This window comes from Dufourea novaeangliae, unplaced genomic scaffold (assembly GCF_001272555.1).
Source record: "Dufourea novaeangliae isolate 0120121106 unplaced genomic scaffold, ASM127255v1 scaffold175, whole genome shotgun sequence".
Taxonomy (NCBI): domain Eukaryota; kingdom Metazoa; phylum Arthropoda; class Insecta; order Hymenoptera; family Halictidae; genus Dufourea; species Dufourea novaeangliae.
The window spans coordinates 218786-239757 of NW_015374053.1; the positions used below are offsets into that span (position 1 = coordinate 218786).

The window sequence follows — 20972 nt, forward strand, 5'->3', positions numbered from 1 at the left end:
TATTTGTTTAAATATATTGCTTTTATGTACACTTAATCAGTTTTCCTGGTGTAAGTCATTTCCCTCAGTGGTTGCTCTTTCTTAACTCACTACAGGTTTACCAATTAATTCTTGTTCACGACGGATTTCCTGCTCCCGCTGCTGTTCCTTATTCAAAGCCTCCTTCTGTTTCATTTGTTGTAACCTTAATGCTCGTTTCTATACAAGTAAAAGAATGTATGATGTCCATGAAATCCACAGATAAATTATACTTACTTTTAATTTGAATGTTCTCTCATGAATGGAAGCCATCTCTTTTTTCATTAGAGTTAGTTTTCCTTGATAAACTTTTATCATTTGAAACTGCAATACATATTTTCTTGCACATTTTATATTCTACATCTTGTGTATATTATGTATTTATACTAAAATTTCACGAGGAAGCCTTTAATTAGATCAATAAACATGCGTCTGTTAATGTAAAATCTTACCGTTTCATTTAAATCAATATCTTCCAAACTTTCTTGAAGTTTTTTGGTTTCAACTTGCATCTGACAGAGTAAAGTTTCTTGTTTACCCCTGAAACAACAATAGTAAAGAACAGAAATGCAATAAGTATATTTATCTATTGTTGTCTCTTACGTTACTTCGTTCAGTTCTTTCTGAACTTGTTCCGATGGTAACTGATAAATATTTAAAAGCCCTATGGCCAATTTCTTTGTGGCTTCTGAATAGTGTACTTGATCATCTTCGCTATGTAATAAAAAGAAAACTAGGTAAGTATATGCTCTGTATTAAAATGCACAAACATAATTTAATCATAAAAGAAGTAGGTTACCAATCATGTCTCTCAATTTGTGATTGAACATGTTTCACTTCTGTTTCTTCCATATCAGTCATCATTTTAAATATTTTACTATTTATTCTTCACTATGACATATGTAAACGAAGAGTATGAGAATATTAGTTAAATTTGAATCGGTATCACGAATTTGACATTTGTCGAACAGACACATTGACGATAACTGCTTCAATTTTCTAACAATATACACAACAAAAGATGAACACTAAAAAAATACACATTATAAGACAGTACTTGTTCAAAAATACAAAATATAAATGTTTATACAAAACACGGACCAATTATTGATAAAGAGTGCATGAATAGTATAAGAATTATAAGTCAGCTGTGGTCAGCTGATTGTGACCAAATGTATTCATATGTACATACTTACATATATATTTTATCGACATTATTAACACAAGAAGAAATTGAGATTAAATACTTATTTCAAGACTGTCAATATGTTTGTTGCATCCTTCCGATTTAATATGTGCATAAACAATTACTGATAGCGATGGTTTATATATCACTATTGGTAAGACAAGGACAATCAATTGTGCAAGCAGGATAGCGATACTTTCTACGTGCCACCTACTTTCAAAATGGTTTCATGATCCCCTGGTACGTATTAGGATAACAGGATGACCGAAGAGGTATTAGACAGAGAGGCCGCTATACGAACTCCGAATGTGCGACAAGGATAGACGATTTCTGCACTCACTCACTTTACCATATAATTCTGCTCTTTTTCTACCTTTATGATCAGGAGTATAGAATAACCGAGGAGGTTTTAGACAAGGAGGTCCATATATAGTACGAGACAGAGATAGTACATTCCCGCCAAATCTTAAAACCCAAACAAGCGTTAGAAAATTTATAAATATCTCAATATTCAATAACAATCCATAACTATTTTCAACTAAGGAACATAGAACAGACTCTAAGCAACATTCACATATCATGTTTCGACAACTTTGCAATCAAATTAAGTAATTATTAATCATTTTCTGAAGTGTTGCACTAGAATAACATAATATAAGTGGAAACCGACCACATTAATCATTGATTTATTAATTGAAGATGTACATTTCGTGTACCTTTGCAATCGAAGAATATAGAATGAACCTCTAACTAATTTCCGATTCCTCTTTCGAACAGTTTCGAGGTCGAATTAATTTGTTATGAGCAATTCTTTACTACGTTGATCGCAATAACCTCACACAATTCGACAGTCGCCCGTATTATTCATTATTTTCCTACTTTTGCGTCACAATTACTGATTCTATGTAGTTAAAAAGTCTAGTGCGGACGTCTGAGAACCTTGACATAATAATTTGGAACACGAATTATTCGTTATTAAGTAGTTATTAACAATTTTAGCAAGTGTTACCTTCTCTCCAATGCCAGTAATGTGTAAGACAAGGAGCGACGATATGTGCGACAAGGACGGAGATGGTATTGAACGTGCCACCTACTTTGAAAACGGGTTCATGATCCCCTGGTACGTATTAGGATAACAGGATGACCGAAGAGGTATTAGACAGAGAGGGCGCTATACGAACTCCGAATGTGCGACAAGGATAGACAATTTTCTGACCAGATGCTTTGGCAGTGGAAATAGGCGATTTTTCGGCTCCTTGTAGTAGGAATACAGAATAACCGAGGAGGTCGAAGAAGTTGTCGACAAGGACAGAAGGTCTATAGAGTGAGACAGAGATAGTAAATTCCCGCCAAATTCCATAACCCAACTAACGTTAGGAAATTTACGAATATCTCAATGTTTAATAGCAATTCATAACTATTTGCAACTGAGGAACATAGAACAGACCCCAGGCAATATTCACACCCCAGTTTGCGGTAACTTTGCCATCGAATTAATAAGTTATTAATGATTATCTGAACTGATGTTCAAGGATCGCATAATGTAAGTGGACACTGGCCACATTATTCATTAATTTAGTAATCTAAGGTGCACATTTAGTATACTTTTGCAGTCGAGGAATGTAGAATGAACCTTTAGCTAATTTCCCATACCTCTTTCGAACAGTTTTGAGGTTGAATTAATTTGTTATGAACAATTCTTTACTACGTTGATCGCAGTAACCTCACGCAATTCGACAGTCGCCCGTATTATTCATTATTTTCCTAGTTATACGTTACAATTTGTGGTTCTATCTAGTATAACAGTCTAGTCTGGACCTCTAACAATCTTGATATGACAATTTGGAACATGAATGGTTTGTTATTAGGTAGTTATTAACAATTTCATCAAGTGTTATCTTCTCTCCAATGCCTGTAATGTGTAAGACAAGGAGCGACGATGTGTGCGACAAGGACAGAGATAGCATCATACGTGCCACCTACTTTGAAAACGGGTTCATGATCCCCTGGTACGTATTAGGATAACAGGATGACCGAAGAGGTATTAGACAGAGAGGGCGCTATACGAACTCCAAACGTGCGACAAGGATAGAACATATTCAGTTTACTTTCTCTAGTAACGAGAATGATCTCTTTTGCAACATTTAGTATTAAGAACACAGCCATTGTGCAGTATTTGGATAAGCAGAAAAATTAACTAGTAAAGCTATAAAAGTGGGATAAGTTTATTTTTCAAAGAAATCAAGTAGTCTATAAGAAATGAGTGAATTATTGATATTGAACTTACCAAAACTTGTTAAGTTTCATTCTTATGTAACATAACGTTGTTTCAGTCACATAATTTTTGTAAAAAAAAGAATTACTTTTTTACTGTTAGGAGGAATACAGTCGTAATTTTCATTCGGTAGTTGGAACAAATAAAAGACAGAATGATATGGATTTTCAGTCACTTTATTACAATTCACTGTACAAAGTGTGTCAGTGTATGAAATTCTCAAAGAAGATAAAATTACCACTTTTCAGTTGTGGCACCTCCCCAGCTCTGGGTCGTAGTAGATTGCGCAGGGGTGGTCCACTCTTCGGAAGGCTGTGTAAACAAAAAGTAAAATAAGTAATTTTGTCCACTAGGAACTTGTTACACAATTGCAAAATGCCCTCTTACCTGTGCAGCCCAATCTCCGGTTGCCTGGAAAGCTGGAGCAGCACCTGCAGGTGGAATAGCGGCTGCCGCCGGCGGGGCAACATCGTCGGCCCAGTTTTCAGTTGTGACCGGAGCTGTAGTTTCAACATCATTGACCCAACCGGGTTCTGTGGTGGTTGGAACTTCGACAGGTCCTGTAAACTCTTTGGCTGGAGCAACTTCCTTGGCTGCCTGTTCTTCTTTCTCAGCCTACAAGAAATAATAAAGTTATGGTCCTATGCGTACATTAGATAATTGTATGCCATATAGATTTGAATTATATTCAGAAAAGATTAAGCCATAATTAAATAGTCATCAAATATTCTTCTGGTCACTATTTTCTCATCACTTCAAGTACAGACTGTATAACACTAAATGGAGACTCAAAAAACCGAGATACAAACCTCTTCCGGATCTCTGTAGAAGAACAAATCAACGACGACGTCCCATTTACTTTCGCGAGCGATAGAGCCCCTTAGTCTGAGGACTTCTCTGGCCAGCAACCACCACATGAGACCAACACAGTGAAGACTCTTCGTGTTGCAAGGAATGCCATTGATGGATCAGTAACGATCAGTAGACGTGGTTCACGGAAAGCAGACTGCAAATGATGAACACTATTAATATATAGCAACTTTACAAAACAACTGTGTCCATTATATGAATAAAGTCAGAAAAGATTAAGCCAAAATAAGTCAACAAGTGTATCTTATGAAAAAAGATTGTTCATCATTATATATATGTACATAAATATTATTTATATAAGTAATAATAATTTGCATTGTAAAAAGAACAACCTGGATCTGATTAGTGAAGGCACCAGGAGTAAAACGACCAGCAATTGGTGTAGCTCCAGTATGCTGTGCAAATTTGAGAACAGCTCTTTGGCCAGTTTGGCGGCAACTGATGACAAATACTTCACTAGGATGCTCAATAGCGACAATGGCACGTGCTGCCAACAGCAGTTTCTCCCAAGTGTGACGAAGATTAATAATGCTGACTCCTAGTTGATGAAAGGATTTTATAAATTTTGTAGACATAAAATTATTTATTTTAATGCACACTAAAACTTACCATCGCTCTTTTTCTTGTAAACATATTGTTCCATCTGGAAGTTGACATTTTCTGCACCCAAGTGAGTGAATGCAGCTAACATTTTAGTAACATCATCCTCTTTGAGGGACAATACGTCCAGACCTCCTGACATCTTAACGTTATGGTTGACTTACGATTAACCTACATCAAAAACCCATGCATAAGTACGAATAATGTAGTTTTCTGTCTTTTTTTTATTTACTTTATCAAATAACAGTCTGTGGTACCGAATAACATTCGTAGTTTTCAAATCGATTGTTACTCCAAAAGAACACTGGACAAATAACCGAACTCGACAATTTAAAGTATGGAAACGTGTTTCATTTAAAAGACAATCCGTATTTCAAGCATAAATAAGCCGTTCAAACATTTATGCAACTAACTACTCAGAAAATCACAGACTTTGTTTGTAAAATGAATACTGCTACAATTAAAATATTGTTAAAACCATTGCCACGTGCGTGAACCGACTTGAATATTGCACGAATTTACTGTAACTACCTACGACTGGTGTTGATATTTATACAAATAGTAATTCCCATACAGTAAATATCCTTTAATTAACAATTTCGTATATTATAATCAAATCTAAATCTAATAAATGAAGAAAAATGTTAGAGCAAACTTACGTTATGAACGCCACTAGGAGACTTCCAATCGGAAAGGAAGTTGTGTGGATGTAACCACAGACGAGATATATTTAGAATGGAGTACATAGACCTAACATCTTATGGGATTTCGTGTCACATGTTCTGAAATACCGATCGTGCAAAAACTCAGAGATTTTGTGCTACCTTCTACGTATGAGATTGGTGAATTCAGACTTTCCATTCAATCTATTCGAGCTCAACTAGTCAAACTTCTACAGTGCTTTCAAATTTACGTTCCTATGTATCTATATCTCGTCTGTGCTTTGGAGCAAATTTGACTAGTTGAACTCGTAGCATAGATATATCTTTTTTTTTTTATTTCTATATCTACGGTTGAGCTCGAGTAGATTGAGTGGAATGCCCAAATTCATCGTTCTCATAACGTAGAGGGCAGCACAAAATCTTTGAGTTTTTGCACGATCGGTATTTCAGAACATGAGATGAAAAGTCCCATAAGACGATAAGTCTATTCTCTACCTCGTCTGCGTTTTTATGTTTAATGAAGACAGTATAATTCGATCTGTTCACCACTAGATGGCTATGATTTTCAGTGGCCGTCATTCTACGCTTGCGTAGAATAAAGTTTTTTCTCCCGATTCTCTTCCTTTTCCGTTTGGCTCTGAAAAAGGTTTGTTCAATTTTCGTGCAATTTATTGTTATCCCTGTTATTTACAACAATCGTTGAATATGACAAAGTTTAAGTAGTTTGTCCGCGATCTATATTCCTCCATAATAAAATTTCTTACGATATGCGTGAGATTTTCTTGTATCAAAGCATTTATATTGCAGAACCAAAATGGTGCAGCGGTTAACCTATCGCCGACGCTTGTCATACAATACAAAAAGCAACAGGAGACGCGTGTAAGTATTGTTTTCGATTTAAATAAAGAACAGATTTATCATTGCATTAGACCTGTATCGAGTTTGCTGTTTTCAATGTTTAAATTCGGTCAAGATCGTACACATTTGCTAAGCTTTCTATTGTTTAAGGTTATGTTTTGGTTTATTTTGGTAATACAAAGTATCCACGTGTAGATCACAGTTAAACATAAGTTTATTACGCACTTTAAATTGATAGTAATACTGTCAGTGAATTATTCGAGGTTTGTGCTCATTTTTTACCAAGAAATTACATTTTCCTTGTATGCATAAACTTGTGTTTTTATAGTGTACGCACTCCTGGTGGCAAGCTAGTGTATCAGTACCTTAAGAAACCGAAGAAGATCCCCAGATGTGGTCTATGCAAGGACAAGCTCAGAGGCATCCAACCAGCCAGGCCAATGGAGAGGTCAAGAATGTGCAGGCGTAAGAAGACAGTCAAACGTGTGTACGGCGGTGTTCTCTGTCACAAATGTGTGAAAGAAAGGTACGACATTATCTTTGTGTGCTCCAACGAGCTGCTGAAATTACTATTACTCATCTATGTACTTAACTTTTTTTTCTTTTAGGATTGTCCGTGCTTTCCTGATAGAGGAACAGAAGATTGTTGTTAAGTATATGAAAGCACGTAACGCAAAAACGAAGGCGGAGAAATAATCTTTTCCTTTTTATTAAATAAATAAAAACGTATAAAAACAATACAAAACGAATCGTCTATGCAGCAATGGAATTACTCCAAAATACATTGTCCTTCTCGCTTATATGTCATTCATCTTTCGAGAAGCTTGTACTCTTAATACTGTGTACAGACTCATTTAAGAAGGGGTCAGAATATCGTATTATCATTTTTCTCCATTAACCATTCCTATCGTGTTCATGATATCGTCCATCAATGTTTCATTCTTCTATATCTATAGGACTTCAACTGTCACCATTCAGACCTGTCAACACACCACAGTTCCCTTATATACCCTAAAACCCTCCGATTCAATCTCAGTCTGTCTACTTCTACTTCTTCTGTTTACTATCAAGTATTCAGAGGACAACAAATTTTTAAGATCGAACCACACCACGACAAATAAGGGTTACGGGATCGTCGCACGGCGTTCACTTTCCCAATATAGTTAGAAAAACCCTGGGGCTACGCGATCTCAGCACGCTATATAGGAATAAGCGGCGAGCATTGTATTCCGCTTTTGGTCAAGGAGTGCGCAAAACCCGTCCCAGGGCAGCCGTGACTTGCCAGCCTCGGTGCACTTAACAAATGCCTTATTTGCCGAACGTCGAGTATACATATATGTAGCGGCGACAGTGTCGTTTCTATGGTGGCGCAGAAACGAGCCAGGTGAGAGCCGCGGCCGGCTTGTCACCTGAGAATGCTACGGTCGGCCTGTAAATACATTCGGTTCGCAAAATTGCTTCGAATGGCTATTAATAGATACCAATAAAAATTTTTTATTTTATCGGGACACGAAGTGGGAGACTGACGCGTTCGAGCTCTCTATTCATTCCGTGCTTCGGTCTACGTTCGATTCATTCATACACGCTCGAACAGAGACTATTTTCAGCCTCCAGATGATCCTTTCGGGAGATATTCTATCGACGATTAACGGCTATCGGTCATTTGCACGATCGCCGCCGCAACTTAAATATTTATTTTCCATTTCTACGTATCGAGACTCGGTCTTTCTCTTCTCGATTCCCAGTCTACTGAATCGCAATTACGCGTGTCGTTTATCATCTGTAGCATATTGCAATCGAGCAACGGGAGACTTATTCGTTTCGTTCTCACCTTTCTAGGACGTTATCACAACCGACGACATAGATTACTCAAGGGGGGCATCGATCGCGGTTCTTCTGCGAACGGAAACACACCGGAAAGTGTTCGTTAACTTTGTCGGCGTTGAATCCGTTTGATCAGTGCTGTACAATCATACAATTCGGCGATTCGTCTAACAACATCCGCAGTACTTAACGAGTTAACGCCGTCGGTGTTTATTTTCGAGTCGGTGTTACGTATACAGTAAATCCTCGACGAGTGTTCGAAGGTTCCTTGGCCAGTGAACATGAAATATTTCATAAACTAATGGCAGCATGCGACTGAAAGAAATATTATTGGCTCCGAAATTCTAAGCTGAACCTCATTAAAAAGTGACATCCTTGTCAGTGACGTGGAAGCCATCGAACACTCATCGAGGACTTACTGTACATAGGTAGTTCGTCCGTGTGTATTGCTTCGATAGCAAAAACACGTCGATGGGCGCATCCGCAGTGTAATAGGAATGAAAAAACCGGGGAACAAGGGCCAATAATGACGAACAAGCAAAAAACGGCCCCACGAACAGCCCCCAACTGGCCACGAATGCTGATAGAAACCGAACGATTTCGAATTTCCGAGGGGATCGTTTCTTGCTCACGGTCGACCATCCGTGTCAGAAATAACCGGTGTGCGGTCAGTCGACAGGATGGAATCTTCACGCTAGATCGAAGTGCAGATCTGCCTCGTTTCGTCGCGATTGCCACGAGAATCGTTTCGTTTCATGGGTGAAATTGCCGAAGGGACATGGAAAACGCTTGAAAAAATAAAAAAAAAACTCACGTAGTCGTACATACTCATGGGCGTAGTCAGGGGGGGCACTTACCCTCTCCCCTTGACGAAAAAAGTGGCTGTTGCCCTATCCTAGAAGAAAAAAATTACATTTTGCCCCGCCTGGAGAAAAAAATATAAATTGCTTCCACCCCGACTGATAACCTGGCTGCGCCTATGTATACTATAAATTCATATAATCCGCAGTCAACTAATAAAGTTATACGAATAGATGCCATTACATAGATTAATGTGGCTCATTGAAAACGAATTAAACTCGCGTTGCAGCAGAGGTATTGATTAATTTCCAGTGCGGATATCTTTGGACGCGAAACAAACGGGCAAAATCCCGATGCTGCCCGGCGGGAAAACAGGTTTACATCGAGGGAGAAGCATCGAAGATAAGGCGAAGCGCGATCGATTCTAATTACAAAACGGATACAATTTCGCGAGGGTCTTTCTTTCTCTCTCTTTCTTTGGATCGTAGTACCAGCGCGAGATTATAAGACGATCCAATTTGCTCCGGGGGTCGTGTTTTACAGAGGCGAATCGGTCGGTAGCAAAAGGTAGCTCCCCCGTGTCGCGTTTAATTGCTAGGTGTAACATGCAACGGAGCTGTGCGATTTGGAACGATTCAGGCCCGATTCGTACTGTTTCCAACCCATTTCCGGTTGGTTTTCATTATTTGAATTCGTGGTGTGTTTACAAAAGTGTCAGAGGATAAAGCATCGATACACTCCCTTTGTGATAGTAAAACGCATTTTATTACGCAATGTGATTATAGTTCCGACGATCGAACGGAAATAAATCGTTCACGATCCGAATTGGGTCGATGAAAAATACGCTATTAATGCCGTGGACATGGAAAGAGGTGACCACCTAAACTTACATTCGAAACATTACGAAAATTTATTACGAAGTATTTTTTTTATCTTTTATTCATTATTCGAAATTCTTTATCTAGATAATCAATTTGCCCATCTCTGACTTTAACGGTGATGAACATTTATTAACAATAATGCCTCTGATTAGCTTCTGCTTATTCTGTTTTCATTGGTTCTACAGGGGGACTCCCCCAATAATGGAAATAACGCCGTTACTCGTGTCGCATTCATCGAGGGAATCACTGTACTGTTTACTCGATACCCGAAATACTCGGTATCGAAACAAAAGTATCGATTATTTATTTGGATCGGTTCATCCCTAGTTATCCTCCCTCGATATCAACAAATGGCAGGAAAACACGAATATCCGTCGTTGTGGACACACATGGAGTTCGCAAAAGTCCGAAGAAGAACAAAAGAAAGATGAGATGAGTAGGGGGATGGGGGCGCGACACCGACAAAACGGCAAGGAAACGCAGCGTATCGGTAGCCGAGGCCACGGATTAATCCCCGTGTCGCGGTTTAATTGACGGTTATAAAATGCATCGAGAACGGTGCAATCGAGAGCAATTTGGATCGAGCAGTGGGTAGTTTCCAGCAGAAAGTCCCAGCGATACCGTTCGTGATTCCTATAATTTTCAAGGCTCGTGTTTGACAAAATAACAAGTGGGTGGGTGTCGGTTTTCACACCCGCGGCACGGCGGGGCCTCTTCGGGGAATGTAAAAAAGGGCAGAACACGAAACCGGTCCCGATGGATCTTTGTTATACCGTGTGGGGACCCCAGCGTCCTCTCTCGCCTCTCTCTCTCTATCAGAATATAAGGACCAACTGCGCGCCAGGATCGTAGCTAGCACGCGGCAGACCCTTTAACACTAGAACTACTAAACCAGTAAAAATGACTGGTCAATTCACTCTTACAACGACGATTAAAATGTTACGACAATACATTTTCTCAGATCTTTTGTTACCTTTTATTACGATATGAGAGTGAAGAAATTAGTCAGTATCCAAATTTCTAAATTTTCAAAAGTTTTCACGTTTATCCAGCGATCGAAGCAAATATGTTTTTATCGTCGGTAGTTCTAATGTTAAGATATAATAATTTTTCTCTGTTAATACGCTCCTGTAACCGCGACGCGTTGCGCAAGTAGGGTGATTATCGCATCGTTCGGTTAACGACCCATGTAATAAGAAGAAGAAGACCCTTCCATGTGGATTATCCAAACAGAAATGGGCAAATTCGTTATTTAGATAAAACAGTAACGAACAAAGATTAGAAAAACGAATACGGTCCGTCTCGAATGTGTTAAAGGGTTAAAGGTTAGGGTGCCGATCTTAGTTGATGCTTCTCTTTATTACATATTATTCGAATGAAAATTATACTAAACTCTGTCATCAATTCTCCCATCTCTGACCAGGTTAATGTTATGGTGTTACCCGCAGTCCCGGCCAAATACGGCGCGAATACGACGGTTCTCGTTAGCTCATTAAGGTTCGACCGATTGCATCACGACGCGATTAAAATCGGACGCGAAATCGGTGTTTCTCACCGATGGCGAAGACCCTGGATTGTGGCGCGGAAAATGACAACATGTTGGTAGAATTTACGTTAATTTCGGGCGATATACAGTAAATCCTCGGTGAGTGCTCGAAGGTTTCTCAGCAGTGAAATATATTTATAAATATTAGCAAGAATCTATTGGTAGAAGTGCCGTGAAAGATATGCTGCTCAATGATTTAAAGTTCAATATACAGGGTGTAACAAAAATCTCTGATTGGTCGGGGTTTTTTTATTAATATCTCGTTAACAAAGTGTCGGATAACATTTTTGTTAAGGAAAAACCTGTTCCAAATCACCTTACGAGTGTCCCATTCCAGGGACCTGTAATATTTTCGTTACACCCTGTATTCTAATTTGTCGGTAGGCAGATATCAGAGGGACATCAGTCTTCCGGTTCACGTTTCTTTCTCTATTCCCCCAAGCTTCTTTTGTCCCCACTCTTACCTCAGAGTCACCGAATCGCAGTCGGCTGGGTCCGCTTTGATCGAGCACCAGTGGCCCCAATTCACACCTGACTTTTACCGATAAAACCCGGCTCTAAAGATATCGTTATCCTGACCGTGCGTACGGGGCCTCGCCTCGGCCAGAGGAAAGGAAACTGTTATCGCGGCAGGTAGTCCGCTCTTACGCGCTTAATCGAGCGAATTCATTTCGTCCTGTGTCCTTGCCTCCTCGTTTTTCTTTTTCGCGCCGTTAAATGTTGCCCTACCCTTGCCTCTGGCTTGCTCCGAATTTGCTTACCGTCGACGGAATTAAACTAAAACTACCGACGATAAAGGAACATCTTTTTCTATCGATCGAGAAACGTGACAAAGTTTGAAAAATTTCTAATTTCATACATTAACCGATTTCTTCACTTTCGTATGGTAATAAAAGTTATAAGAGATCTGAGGAAATTCACGCTTTCCGATGGTAAAAATTATTTCGTCCGTAACTTAGTTTTCAAACGTTTCGTTGTCCACGAACGAACTAAAAGGTGACATTAAATCGCCGAGAGAACACGGTGTATACGATGATGGCCTGAAAAATTCAAACAGAAACACGCGCCACTTGAGTGCAACGCAGAAAGATCAAGGGTCGAAGGTGAGAGAGAGAAGTCAAAGAATTCCCAGCGAAATCCTTGGCGGAAGATCGGACGGGTAATGGAATCTTAAATTTGCATAGGCAACCGTCGATGTAATCGTTCGTACTGGACTACAGCTAGAGAGAAGGGGACGAACGATTTTGAGAATCAGTGGCCGGGACAGGATTTATTGACATAATTTCTGTGATGCGGGTTTCCGCACGCCTTCTCGCGCCAAGGCTGGAGGGGAACATTCAGTCGCTGGATCGAATACGAGGAACAGCCGAGCACCGGTCCCACAGCTAAATAGACACAATTACGATCGATTATCCAATGTGCCGCGTCCTACCGACTAATCTTGACTAAGGAATGGTTGTTATGAACGACATATACGTAGTAGGGTCCAAAAGTTCTCGGCCTGAGTAATAAAACGATATATCGAATAGATGAAAAACGTGCAATTATTTTCAATATAATTCTCCCTTTATTGCAATGTATATGTTGTAACCGGAAAATTAACATATTTATACCCTCGGAATAATACTTTTTGGGTAAATATTTACCATAAGGGAGCCATTTCCGATTTCGAGGATTTTTTAATATTATTGTGAAGGTTGGGGATAGCCGTTTGTAAAAAGTATCGTACTCCTACCACTTGGTATAGGGAACTACTGAAATTCCTGTCAAATTAACATTCGATTTAACATTTATTTTAGTACCTGAAAAGAATTTAGAAAACAAGGTTTATTGTTCGGGAACATTTTAAAGCCGTTAAAATTTTCCGTTTCCGCATTATACGGGCCCATAAATCTAAATGGACAAAGGTATTGTTCGCGAGAAGTAAAATGTACGGGTCTGGTAAACACGTGTCCGAGGGACGCGAACTTTCCTCACAGATGTTTAGAATTACTCCGTGCAGGGACGAGGGCAAGGAGCCGGGACGGTGAAGATCTCCATCGTATATAATATATATACACGCACTTTAGTAAGTAATAAAAATTATTATTAAATTACGTTCTGACCTTTTAATTCTACGATTGCCACGAAAAATTATGACTGACCCTAATTTGTTGGGCAGCAACTGTAGTTTGTACAGAGCGTACCGGACGCTTAAGGTTCTTCTTAAATAAATAAAAAAAAAATGTTTTAATCTTGTTATTCTGTATTATTTAGAAGTTAACAATATTAGAACTCCAAATAAAGAAACAATATAATCAACAATATCATAATAGTTAACTTAAATATAGTGAACTATATTATTTTATTTCATATAGTTACTTCGGCAGAACAGAGTCGGTAGCTACCGTCCGTTTTTTAATCGTAATCCAACAAGATTACCCGTTTTCAGGCACGATTAGCGCGGTATAGAGAAGGGTGTCGAAAGTGGACGTGCACGAGCCTGGAGCAGATCCTGCGGTTGAATAGAACCGCGCTGGAGGGAGGGGGGGGTGATGTTGGAGAGGCATGGACTGACCCAAAGCTCCGGCCACGCCACGGCACGTTAAGGCCCAGACATGGATTTCGCTCTTTTGTGGCTCCGTACGACGTCGGGCCGCCGAATGAAATATACTTCCAGCTCGTACCGGCCCTCGTAACTGGCGCCGAACGGATCGAGATTTTCGGCCCCTCCAGGGCCATCCATACACACATTTCTCCATCTTTCTCTCTTCGTTTCTCTTTCTACCAACCCGCCGCCGCCGTGGCTGCTGCCGGCTCCGTCACTGTTGTCCGCGTCCCGTCGCGGTTTATTTTCTCATTGGTCCCGTGTGTACCGTCGCCGAGGCGAGAACGCGTTAAACGATCCTCCAGACGGACCTGGGATCGGCTTACGGTTTCCCTAATCCTCTTGACTTAATCGTTCTTGATTTCTCTCCTTGATCGTTTCTTCTTTCTTTTTTACTATTTTTTTTTAATTCCTTCTTTCGTCCCGATTCGAAGAAGACGAACACGGTATACGTATTTGGTCGATGGATATTACCGAGGCGTATCAGTTCGTAAGTATTTTCCGCGTGGACGATGTTGTTTTGCTCGCCCAGACGATAACGTGACCGCGGGCAAGGCGATTTTTCATCGATTCTGCACGGTAACGGGCAATAAAAAGAGTCCATATACGAAGGTGATCGTGGTAACGATGTTCCCGAACAGGACACAAGACGCCCTGGATCCTCGTTTCTTTTGTCAGCTCGATGGCTGTCTTCCAATGAAATATATTTCCTTCCCCCCCTCCCCCCCCCTATTGAGGCGAAACGAATGGATCGTGATTTCGGGGCCCAGGCGGACGGGACTCTGATCCTACCCCTCCTCTTACTCCCTCCATTGTTACCCATTGTCGCGGTTCCTCGGGGCCGCCGCCGCGTCGAGACGTGACGAGGCGAGGCGAGATCTCCGTCGCCCTTCGCTGCATAAACGAATAAGGGTTTCGCAGAAGAACCAACCACCGACCGATTCTAATCCCGAAATCCGGTTTCGAGCACCGGATTGTCCTCCGTGCTCCTTGTTTTTCGTTAACACGGGATATTCAGGGGGAACTCGGACGGGGGCCACCGGAGAGCTTCGCAGGGCCCAGATTAAACGACCAACCATGGGACACCTATACGAATTCTCGACTGGCACATGTTCCTCGTTGATCGTTCAGTCTCGGCGTTTCCTCGAACAATTAACAACCTAACAATAATTAATAATTCATTCGAACTTTAACGATCTTAGGTTTCGCGATCGCGAAATTATACCAGGAGATCGTGGTGTTCCGTTATCTGTCGACTACGTTCGCAAGCATCGATTCTTGAGTCATAATTTTCAGTTGCACTTTCACAAATAAATACGTTTGTCTCTGCAATATCGGCACAAATGTTTGCTTTCAATTCATCGAGTGTCTGTGGTTTATTCACATAAACGTCTCCGATATAAGCACCGACGAGGCTCATTTTGATCAGTTTGTCGCTACAACAGTTAAGATTTATAGAGTATAAGTAGAATTGGAAATTTTTTTAATTTTCAAAAATCAACATATATCCAACTGTCAACAAAATCCGAAATGTTACTGCAAAAAGAGTGTTCGATTTCGCGTGGAATGACCCATAGGCGAGCGTTATCGGGGGGGACGGGAGATTCGATAAGCCGTTAAATTAATAAGTCGGTCGGTGCCAGGGAGGAGTCCGCTCGCGTTGGTTCCTGGCGGCCGGATCCCCAAGCCGGGCGACGCATTTCACATGATATACGGTATTACGATAATTATGCAGCCTCTTTATCTTATCCCCATAGTTTCCCTTGAGTAAGCACATTTATAGCGCGCTCTGGCCCGTTCGTGTCGACCTCGGTTCTCTCGCTGCGCTCGCACCAGCGATAATACCCGATCGCTCTTCTAATTGCACGTACACACACATCGATAACGTTCTGCTCGAGCCACCGTGTGGAGACCAGTGTGACAACGACGACTTTCTACTTTCGTCCGAAGCGCAATTTTTTAATCGAAATACAAGGGTAAACCGTTTCACAGCCGATAGCCACACGCGCGCCCGAAGCGTTAGATGAGCGCGAAAAAGAAAAAGAGACTGTCTGCTCCGAACGTTTTTCTTCGTTCGCGACTCTACAATCTCTATTTCTCCTTCGTTTCGTATCGCGAAAGCTCGCGACTTCGATAATACTTTGCGCGATAACGTCGATGTTTTCTCCGGATCTTCTCGGTTTTCTGTAAATATTATTCCTGACGCTTTCTCTACACGTGTTTTTTTTTCTGTATTGTCTCTTCAATTGTAACGCCGAGGGAATTCTTCTATTTGTTCTTTCGGACGTAGGAGGTGTCATCCCCCGGAGCAAACAAGATAGAGATTCCTCTCGATTATCGTCTGGCCTGTCCTCCACGATTATTGTCCAGGCATTATCCCTATCACTAGGGGAGGGGGGAGAGGCCGTGGAACCTGTCAAGCTCATACTTTGTTGTCCCTCCGCTTTTGTTACTGAGATTGAAAGCCATAAAGTATCGATAAACTGGATTATAATTATTCCATTTTCTTCTGTTGACTATTAAATTACTAAGGAAATATCATATAAAATATGTTGCATTTTTAATACATAAATTTTTTATTTTTCCCTCCTATTTAACAGCTCAAAGATATGTGACCCCTTAACGAGGGGGCTGGCTATGTTCACCTGAGAACAGGTGTCAGGTTGTTCCCTTTATTCACCCGTATCGAATGCGTCGATCATCGATGAGTAAATTTTTTTCTTTCTCTACCCCTCCCCCGCCCCTTCATCGAGCATTCTAGTCGTGATAATCGGGCGCAACTGGATTGTATCCGGTGGACGGAATAATCACGGTAATTAATGTTAATTGCGACGATCGACGCGTTCCCGTTTGCGTCTCGACCACGCCAGCGTCGCCGTCTTCCCGCTCATCTGCGTATACGGAGCGCATACGATTACTCCGAGTCGCGGAGGCAATTAACGAGTAGGCAACTATTTCTAGCAATTAGCAATCGGCCGTTAGTCAGCCGGAGAAACGGTCAGTCCTTTGTCCACCTCGTCTCCGTTCATCTGTATTCTTTATAACGCGCATCCACGCGGGAAGAGAAATTCAATCGTTACCGTCAAGGTATCGATATTTTTGCTCGTAACTTGCATCGAAAAAAAGTATCGATATCTACTTAGTAGAAGGAAAATGAATACAAAGTTCTTTTCTTTTTATTCGAATAATGCACAGTGAAAAGCTGCAGTACCTAATGGCATAATCCTGAGCTTTGAGCAGTAAATGAGATTAAATCAATTGTTTCACAAAGTCGACTCATTCAGGAAGAAGTACTATTTTTTTCATAAAAATTGAAATTCACACGTTTCATCGATTAGAAATGGCATTTTTATTTTTCATTTTTTCTGTCTACCCCTAGAAGTTCAGGACGCCCTCTTTTTGTTTCACCCTGTATAGAGTTCAATTAGGTACGGCGGAAGCAGCGGGCATGCGAACGTTGAATAGGACCAGCTCCCCGACAAATCCGCGTGTCCGTGAACGATCGTAACACACGGGTGTTCTTTGTGCCTTGAAATTAAGCGATTCGGGATGGAAAGACAGATCGTGCTGGCAGAGATTTGCTCCGGGAATATCACGACGGGTTCCAAAAAAACTTCGGTGCAATCGAGAATTCAGCGCGACGACAGATTCGTAGAAAGTCGAGCAATAATGTGATTCGCTTGGTGGTTTCGACCAATCGAGCACACACACACACACATCTCGATAGAAATAGGATAGATCGAATACTTGCAGTGAGCCGGATCGAGAAATTCAGTGACATTTTTGTAGAATTTTTCAAATTTAGTCCTGGGCCACAAAAAATCTTATTGGGGACCTGATCAGTACCGAAAGTATATCGATGCTGAAAATACTCGGTATCGATTATTTACTTGTATTTACTTCGATCGGTTCATCCCTCGATGCCGGTGCGTTCCGCATATAAAAGTCGACGCTGAAACGGCAACGTGATTCCGTAAAAGCGTTGAGTGATCATCTCTAAAAATATAATGATCGACGACGATCTTTCCGCGAGTAGCGAGCTGGACTAGCGCCGCGAATCGATCTGGATTCCCACGATGGAAAAACCTCGAGTAACAGGTTTTCCCTGGAAAATTATATCGTCCCCCCTGTCTCGAGTACCCACCCAACCTACACGTCGAGCCTCGAAATCGTCGCGTTCGAGGACGACTCGACCAAAGACGTCGATCGATCAATGGGTCGAAAGCCTTCCCGCGATGTCCACCGATGGACAATATGCCTTTGTCGAGGGAACGGAACAGGCTCCGTAATGGGCGTTCGATTACGATCCACAGTGGCCGCACTGTGGTTGTAACTTTTTCTTTTTGTACATTCCGCGAGCGTAACATTTATTCTCGCATCGTTTCGCAGATATATCTTTTTACGGTCGTTGAGAAAAACGTAGATGGACGGATATAGTCCGGTTGATTTACCGCCTTCTTGGATGCTTGTCCAAAGGACACGGTAGCAACGGCAAGAAGATAAGGATAACAATATATACATGTATCGAAGGATATGAGACTGGAACAAACCACGATAATTTTAAGATCGTTTCGTATCTTAAGGAAATTTCGTGATGGGGAAGCCTGGTGTAAACAGCTGAAAATGAACGAATTTTTGGGAATTTATTGTGAAGAAAGTATTAAACCAATCGTTTTGAAAGTTTGAGGATACTTTATTGTACGATTGAACTGAATCGAAAAATGTTCATTTTCACGAGAAATCCAAAAATATGTTATAGTTATAGGCGTAGCCAGATTATCAGTCCGGGGATGGGCAATGTAATTTTTTTCCTCCGTCCAGAGGGAGGAAATTTTTGTATTCAGTTTAATTGTACAATAAAATATTCTCGAAAGTTCACAAGATTAGTATAATAATTTCTTTACAAGAAGTTCTCGCAAATTTATTCATTTTTACAAAAGCACACTGGATAAAACTAGTGAATCGATAACTCCAAAAATCGAGGCGCAAACTCGGGTGCAGCGATCTCCCCGCGAGGAACACGCTACGTTAGCAATTAACCGGTAATCCGATATCGATAGCAGCACCGTCGGAGAATGCGAACGAAGCGGGGCGTGTGTATATACCGCTAAGCACCACGGAGGCGCATACGGAAAGGCCAGTTAGGAACGGTCTTTCGCGCACGTAAAAGTTACACGCGGCCGTGTTAATGTTTTAAAAGCGCAGCGTGATGCGCGCCCCCGTGGGGCGTGCGTGTAAGTATACCACTCGCCCGGCCGATCGCCTCGATCGCCGAAACGGCGCCACTCAAGTGCGAATGCACCACTTTCGAAACTGCTCGAAACGCAACGCCGGCACCGCCTTTCTCCGCGATTCTTCTCCCGTTCTTTTTCTTTTATTCTTCCACGTTTCACATCCTTCGCTCTCTTTTGAGAGAGCTTCTCCCACTGTTTTAGAGCATAAAAAGAGAAATGTTTCATACTTACAGCTAATCATCTATTCCGGGCCATATAAAACACCTTCCTCTTCCTAAAAAAATTGTTGCACATTGCAAGAAAGAGAAATCCGATTTTCTGAAACCGTCACACTAGCATAGCCCCTTAATCCGCACTGTGTGTGAGAAGGTTCCGTTTGGCTGTATACAGAGGCGGTTTCTCGAACCGCTATCCCGTCGTTCACCCGGTTCTCCGAAGAAAAAGATTCATGATTCTAGCCGGGTTCTAGTTTCCGCGGTGACGCGCCACGCATAGACATTCGCGCCTTTCCAAGGAGCCGCTCTCCTCCGACCCTCCCTACGGGCTTCTCTTGGCTCGCTCTGGAGCATCGGTGCTACGAGCCGTGCTCGACGCGAACATAGAGAGAGAGAGAGAGAGAGAGAGAGAGAGAGAGAGAAAGAGGAAGAAAGAAAGATCTCCGGGACCATGGTCGTCGCGGCACGGTGGCGCCCGTAGGGCGCCGTCGCACACTCCCCGCTAGCTACGCTGACGGGCCAGGGATGTAGTCTCGGGACCGATTCGAAGATTCTGCCCAACAGAAACGTGAACCGTTTGCCGTAATATCACTGGGATTTAAAGAACTCTACGTACGTTGGAACAACAGGTGGTCCACCTGTTTAAGAAACGGGCACGGGAATCGTATATCCGTGTCGAATGCAACGACGAAAAACGGGATTGGATCTTGCCTATCTTGAATCCCCACGCAATCGCAGAAGAGGAATAGGTCACGCGTTTCTTCAAATATTAACCTCTTCAGGGAGGAATTTATGAAGACCAGAAGAACTATGTATTTAATTAAAATATTATTGACAATCAATTGATATCCTTTTTTGTTGGTGAATTTTCTAGTGAATATTTACTGTATGTACAATTTTGGAATGATGAATGAAAATGAGACTAAACGTACACATACGTGCCAGTATACCTTCAAGAGGTTAAACGGCAGGCCTCCGTGTCTAACCCGTCGAATTATTACCAGTGACTTAAACGTTAACGCACGTATTGCAAATCACCGCGATCCGAACTATTCGACCAGATTTACCGCATAGTATTCCCGCCCACGTTTACCGCACACACAGCCCCGCAGGTATTGCTGCACAGAAGGTTGCATAAAACCCGGGACGAAGGGGTGCGCATTAGGGCTGCGCACTGAATCTTTGGTCTCTGTCCCCCGTGGGTTTACGATACGTCAATCACCATTGTGACGATAAGAATGGGATGCTGCGCACATGTGTTTGCCAGAAACAGGGAAGAGATCTGCAGAATGCGCGCCAAGTTCTAGGATCTTTATTCTTACGACAACCTTATATGGATTCGAATGCGTTACGTCACAAACTAATCTCGCCAATAGCATATATTCATTGTTTTCGCGGAATTCTGACGTTAAGGT

At 41.5% G+C, this 20972-nt stretch overlaps 3 protein-coding genes across 4 annotated transcripts; 1 reads left to right on the forward strand and 2 right to left on the reverse strand.

Moving 5' to 3' along the window:
- Positions 1-7: 7 nt before the first annotated feature.
- LOC107189931 (biogenesis of lysosome-related organelles complex 1 subunit 6-like) lies at positions 8-981 on the reverse strand. Of its 2 annotated transcripts, none has more exons than XM_015578626.1 (5): positions 818-981; positions 622-732; positions 471-558; positions 256-342; positions 8-165 (listed from the first exon to the last, which is right to left on the reverse strand). In XM_015578626.1, the coding sequence occupies exons 1-5, from the start codon at positions 880-882 to the stop codon at positions 82-84; spliced, it is 435 nt and encodes a 144-aa protein (XP_015434112.1). In that variant the 5' UTR covers positions 883-981; the 3' UTR covers positions 8-81. The 2 variants fall into 2 exon arrangements, with proteins under 2 accessions (XP_015434112.1, XP_015434111.1); XM_015578625.1 differs by having other exon boundaries at positions 14-198.
- A 2656-nt stretch (positions 982-3637) lies between these two features.
- On the reverse strand, positions 3638-5659 carry LOC107189917 (40S ribosomal protein SA). The gene is given in 7 exon segments (XM_015578602.1): positions 3638-3791; positions 3867-4094; positions 4289-4441; positions 4444-4485; positions 4682-4887; positions 4959-5120; positions 5609-5659. Coding segments are annotated over 6 exon segments (840 nt in total). The 5' UTR covers positions 5092-5120; positions 5609-5659; the 3' UTR covers positions 3638-3713.
- Positions 5660-6177: 518 nt separating this feature from the next.
- LOC107189929 (60S ribosomal protein L34-like) lies at positions 6178-7214 on the forward strand. The gene is made up of 4 exons (XM_015578620.1): positions 6178-6257; positions 6419-6490; positions 6798-6995; positions 7078-7214. The coding sequence occupies exons 2-4, from the start codon at positions 6426-6428 to the stop codon at positions 7163-7165; spliced, it is 351 nt and encodes a 116-aa protein (XP_015434106.1). The 5' UTR covers positions 6178-6257; positions 6419-6425; the 3' UTR covers positions 7166-7214.
- Positions 7215-20972: the final 13758 nt, after the last annotated feature.

Coding starts and splice junctions, on each gene's coding strand:
- LOC107189929 (XM_015578620.1), top strand. CDS start 6,426: ATGGTGCAGCGGTTAACCTATCGCCGACGCTTGTCATACAATACAAAA. Junction 6,491..6,797: donor AAAAGCAACAGGAGACGCGT/GTAAGTATTGTT, acceptor GTGTTTTTATAG/TGTACGCACTCCTGGTGGCA. Junction 6,996..7,077: donor CACAAATGTGTGAAAGAAAG/GTACGACATTAT, acceptor TTTTTCTTTTAG/GATTGTCCGTGCTTTCCTGA.
- LOC107189931 (XM_015578625.1), bottom strand. CDS start 882: ATGATGACTGATATGGAAGAAACAGAAGTGAAACATGTTCAATCACAA. Junction 343..470: donor ATATTGATTTAAATGAAACG/GTAAGATTTTAC, acceptor TATGTATTGCAG/TTTCAAATGATAAAAGTTTA. Junction 199..255: donor AGAGAACATTCAAATTAAAA/GTAAGTATAATT, acceptor TTACTTGTATAG/AAACGAGCATTAAGGTTACA.